Consider the following 5,640-nt stretch of genomic DNA (forward strand, 5'->3'; position numbering starts at 1 on the left):
TTTCCCTATTTAATCTCCATTGTCTTTCTACAACAAGACATAGCCTGAACATCATGTCTTTAGAAGAAAGTACATCTGAAGTAAATTCAAGAACAGAAATGGATGAACAGCTAATTCAGGAAGTGGTTGTTGAAGTATGGAAGGAAAAGTGGTTTACTCAAGTCTAGTACTTCTAGGAAAAGAAAGTCAGAAAGACTTCTCTGAGGGAAAGACCAAAGGTCTAGGTATTAAACCTGATTTAATGAGTGATGTTACTTGTAGCTCAGAAGAATGGTGAAAATAGGTGCTTTTAAAAAAAATCTAGGCTCAGTAGAATTTGACTATTTGAAAGCAATAATGTTTAATTTTTAGGAGGGATAACAAAATTACTGTGTCATTGATAGTAAGGAGCATTACCTTACTTTGCTTTCCTTCCTCCTGAATTGAAAAAAACACATGTGAAGTGGGATCCAGAAATCTTCTGGTAATCTTGACCCTAATTTGCAAGGACTAGCAGTGGTTAGCCAAAGATCTCAGAGGATATTCCAACATTTCAGGCAGAAGGGTATTTATGCAGGTGTTGACCTTGGCACAAATGATGTAGGAATGGTAAAGCTAGATTTGACCAACCTCAGCACAAATTGCTACAGGATGCTTTCTACAAAAGGGGCGGTGCAGCTCTGACACAGATAAAACACCTCCTTCATCAAAGCAGCACTGCTTTTGCTCCTGATGTGATCTGCTGCCTCTGCTAACAAGCAGTCTGTATCACAACCCCTCCTTTCCAAAGTCCATTTTACAGTAGCTCCACCCGCTGTCAACAATTTGGAGTTTTGTGTATGTACAGGGCAGGGAGAATATTTGATGAACCTTTGATTAAATAGAGTTGCATTGGAAAAGGACTTAAGCCAAATTAGATGCCTCTAAAGGAAACAAAAAGGGTTAGCCAATGTTATTTATTTCCACTTAAACTTGTATTTTATTACACAACATAGTTAGAGCTGTGAGTTTTAGATATCTAACTAGTTATAATAGGATTAATAATATAATTAATTCAATGCTAGTAATAGGCTTAATAAAATGACAAAAAAAGGATAAAAACTTCACAAGACTGTAAGGCATGGAATAGCTAGAACTCTAATTTCATTAAGGAGATAGCACTGAAAGTACTGAAAAAAATTTTGTCTTAATTTTCAAAGCAAAGACACTGTAGCTAATCAAAGATTATGTGAGTGACTCACAACAGAAGCAAATAACAGAGACTTTTGTAATGAATCCAAAATGGGACACAAATCCATTTCAAATATTTTCCAGGAGTTATTACTGTGTGCAGTAGGTAGCTAACTTTTCGTTCTCATACAGCAATTGTTAGCAAAACGCTCCTGAGTTTTTAAGTGAAATTGATTTAAGTGGCTGGAAGAAATGCTCACTTTGCAATGCTATTAATCCAGTTATCCAGTTATCTCCTTGGTGCTCTCCATAATCTGAAAAGCTAGGAATTGTATCTACTGTCTCTCTCTCAAAAATAAATATATATTTATAAGGAAGATCAGAAAAAAACCTAAAACAAATTGAATGGAAAAATTTTGGGGATAATTAAAGAGTTCGCAAACAAACAAACAAAGCAAAGAAACAAAACCAAACAAAAACCCATGCCCCTAACAAACACAAAAACCCCCAACACCAGCAAAAAAAAAAGAAGAGGGAGAGAATGTATTAATTTAAATTTTACTTCCTAACTTTATTATTAACAAAACTGCCTTATTTTTGACAAAGTATTAGAAAATGTTACTTAAATTCTTCATCTGCTTTCTTTGACATGCTGTACATATGCTTTCATTTCTGCACATTTCTAGACATTGCACTTCTGGATAAAAATGGGAAGCCCAGGGAAATTTTGTATATATTTCTTGCTCAAGTATCTAAAAGAATTGTAATGAACCATGAGAGAATTTCTTGGTTCTTTCAAGGCATTTCCTGACTACTGTTGCAAAGCAAAAGTGATAAACAACTAACAAAAACTAAAAGGGCACTCAAATTGTACCACACCTTTGAATTTTTTGAATTACAGAACCATTCTTAAATCTTTGCAATTAAAGCATATAATATGCCTACAAATGTCTTTTGTCCCACATAACTGAATCATATTCTGAATGTTACTAATGGAATGATGTAAAAATATGGCCTTGTGTGCCTTACACAACTCAAAATGATAAGCAAATAATAATTTTATCTTTAAATATGCAGCCTGCATATTAAGATACTAAATCAGTTTTTTATTTCATGCTTGCTTTCAATAATCTTACAGGAGTATCCTATGTAGTTTAAAAAAAATTTAAAATATGCCCTATTTTCAGGTTCTTGTCTCAGAAATATTTTATGTATGTCATCACAGTCACTCTTTCTTAGAACATCTAAATTTTTACTATGCTAACTTTATTACTACCTTGATCTTTCAATGTGTTACTGCTGAAATTTAATACACTGCATGAAGTTCCAAATCCTAAAGCTCTTACTTTGCATGCTCAATGCAAAGCTGTTTTGTGTAGTACACAACTGATTTTCATAATTCATTTGAGGAAACAGACTGACCAAACCAAATTCTTGACTAAGAAAGATTATGATTTCAGGAACTGAAAGGGGTTGCACACATCTAAACTCAGCATAGATTATGCCACTGACTCACATACTTCCCTTGTCAAATTCAACTCATGAAATTTATCAGCACACAACAAGAAAAGTCTCAATTTAGATTTACCTGCTTTGTATCCAGTAGTTTCAACCTATTGAAATGCAAACTTCCTAGACTGTCCTTCTTAGGTGTTTTGAATTTGTATTCTTATGTTTGTTCATATTTTTCTGTTTAGTGGATTTCATAAATGATAAGAGAAGACATGAGATATTTGGGGACTGTACTCTTCATCAAAAGAGCGAATTTTGGTTCCTCAGTATCCTTAACACTAACTTGCTTTTATTTTAAAAGATGTGATATATTTCCTTTCAAAGCACATCAATTTCAATGAAAAAAATACAAAAAATCAGGAGCTGTGTGTGAAATGTTTAGCTAGGGTTAATTTCCTTCCTGTGTCTGCTGAATTTTTACAGCCTAATGAAAAAATATGAAACACAACTAAAGGAAAAGAGGTGACCCAATTTTACCATTACTCCATGAACCAGAGAGATTTTCTTATGTGACAATATGATCATCAAATGAGAGTACTTTTATCCACAAGTATGAAATAACTGTGTTATTCTATCACCTTGATAAATTCCATCCATATTACATTTTCCTTAGGAATCAAAAAGAACAGGCTATAAAAAAAACAAACAAAAAACCCCCAAAACCAAAAAAGACCCCTCTAAACCAAAGAGTTTATGGACCAGCTGCTTCTGTTTAAGCCCAACTGCTTTTGTAATGATGCAGCATAGCTTGGGCATGATGTCATCTGAAGGGCCAGCCAGCAGAATATACCCTGGTTGATCTTAAAAATATGTAGGGAAGCCTCTCCTCTCTGAACGTGCATAGTTTCCTCTGGTAGAGAAGGGAGTTGTTCACATGCAGAAAAAATAAAGTAGACTAAACCATAGTGGATAGAGATGTGTGTAGGCTCTACTTAAGAAACAGACAATGATTTTCTTAATATATACTTGTTCTCACTACAACATAGCACCTAGTTTTAAAAATTAATAAAGAACAACCTTCTAATGCTTCTTGTTTGCTTTTGTATGACCCTATGAGGATGGAAATGATTCCAGTTCTTCATTACCTATCTCCATCCATCCATTCAACCATCCATCCTCCCTTCCCCTCCTTCTTAGTTCTGTGTTTTGATATGCATGCAAAGAGATATTTGTATTGTATATAATTTGCTATACACTTAATAGAAGGTTTTCTTGTTTTAAATGTTACAGGGAGAAGAAAAGAAATGTAATGAGGTCTGCAGCTTATAAACAGAAGTACAAATGTGTTCACAGGAATATAGAAAGCATAATGACATTTAAGAGGATGGCACAATATATACCATTCTGAATGCCAAGGAACAATGAAAATCTTAAAATGATAAATCTCTTTCAATGTCATGGGAACACAATTGTCACTTGTCATTACTGTACATCTCTCTATTTCTTCATATAGCCTAAACTGCCTATTCTTCCATAATTCAACACATTTAATAATGCAGAAAATCAATTAATATTTACTGACCTGTCTCTGCTTCTCCGTGATGGGAACGCAGCGTTACAGCCAGCCACTGTGCAGACATGCATCTCTTTTAAATGAACATTTCGGTAGTGAAGCTTCACACTGTAGGAACTCTTGAAACTTTTCTTGCAAACATAGCAGATCTTGGGATCTGGGCTGGAGCACATTTCACCTTCTGGGGAGAACTTTTGAGGGCTGCTGTAGTTGAATGTAGAAGCAAAACTTTCATGAAGAGCAGCCATACTGGCACTGCCTCCATTGTACAGTCCATATTGGCTCATATAGAACATATCATATGTAGGGTCTGTATACTCTTCCTTCACCTTAATGACATCCTGGTTGGAAGAGTCATTGTGGTTTTCATCTGGTCTGTCACTGTGCATCATAGATTTTTCACCAGGTTCGTGGAGGCGATCATCGCCTTCCAGTGATTCTTCACACAATTTGGGCTCTGATGACTCTGACTCATTTTCATAGTCTCTCTCATGTTCCTGGTCTTCTGATGTCATGCTGTCTGCCCTTCTTATGTCTGGTCTGGACATACATCTGCTTCTGTCACTTTTGGAAAAGTCTTTCACAGACAGGCCTGGGCTCATTTCCTCCTGAGAATGGCAGTGATTGTCATGACCAATGTCATTCACCATCGTGCTCCTGTCATTCACCTCTTCATCTTCATCATCAAACTCATCAGCAGTGTCAATAACTTCCTTTTCAATTTTAACTGGCATGCTTGACTTCCTTGGCTTCTTCTTGGGGGCAAGGTCTGCATTGGGCTCTGGGGTGGGCATCAACACTGAAGGTACCGATGACTCTGAAGGAGGAGGGGGATGCTGCTCCATTCCACTCACTGCTGGTATTATGGGACTGGTTGGGAGTGAGGTTGGAGGACTCACCATCTCTCCAGGAGTAAGCAAATTTCTGTAAAAAGGAGGAACAGGTTGGACAGTCTTTAAAGCCGGGAAGACCAGCTGACTGGGAAGAGGGTTCTGTAGTACTGGGTCTAGAGGGGGAGTGGTAAACCCCATTGGTGGACGCCCAGGGCTTGTTAAAGTTAGGTTGGATTTTGTACTTGCTATGACAGGAGTGGCGGCACCTGATGTAGCACGAATTAGATCTTTGTCACGGTTATTCCTTAGCATAGGCATGTGGAGGCGGGGATTTGGGTTAGCACTGTGGCGATTGCGGCTTCTAAGAGAGCTGAAGACCATATTGCAGCCTTCAATAGTGCATCGATGCTTGATTTTCAGGTGCACAGCATTGTAGTGGATTTTAAGAGTACCTTTGTCATAGAAAGTTTTGCCACACGCATTGCAAAACACTCTTCCTTTCCTGGAGGCTGACCCCATTCTCCTCATTCTGTGAATTCGGAATGAGCTTTTTGTGTGTTCTGTTTTCGATAAATCGTTGACTGGTGTAGGCGTTTGAACAGGAGAGACACATGCTGGCTCAGTTTTGGGGTC

General features: G+C 37.1%; 1 protein-coding gene across 1 annotated transcript in view; it reads right to left on the minus strand.

Annotated features, from left to right (window-relative positions):
• BNC2 (basonuclin 2) overlaps positions 1 to 5,640 on the minus strand; it is a 322,953-nt gene that overhangs the window by 17,388 nt on the left and 299,925 nt on the right. Inside the window, 1 exon segment of the mRNA XM_008632568.2 lies at positions 4,184 to 5,640. This exon segment is cut by the window's right edge and continues 32 nt beyond it. Within this exon segment, the coding sequence (XP_008630790.2) occupies positions 4,184 to 5,640 (1,457 nt within the window).

The sequence above is a fragment of the Corvus brachyrhynchos genome, unplaced genomic scaffold (genome assembly GCF_000691975.1).
Source record: "Corvus brachyrhynchos isolate BGI_N302 unplaced genomic scaffold, ASM69197v1 scaffold194, whole genome shotgun sequence".
Classification (NCBI taxonomy): Eukaryota; Metazoa; Chordata; class Aves; order Passeriformes; family Corvidae; genus Corvus; species Corvus brachyrhynchos.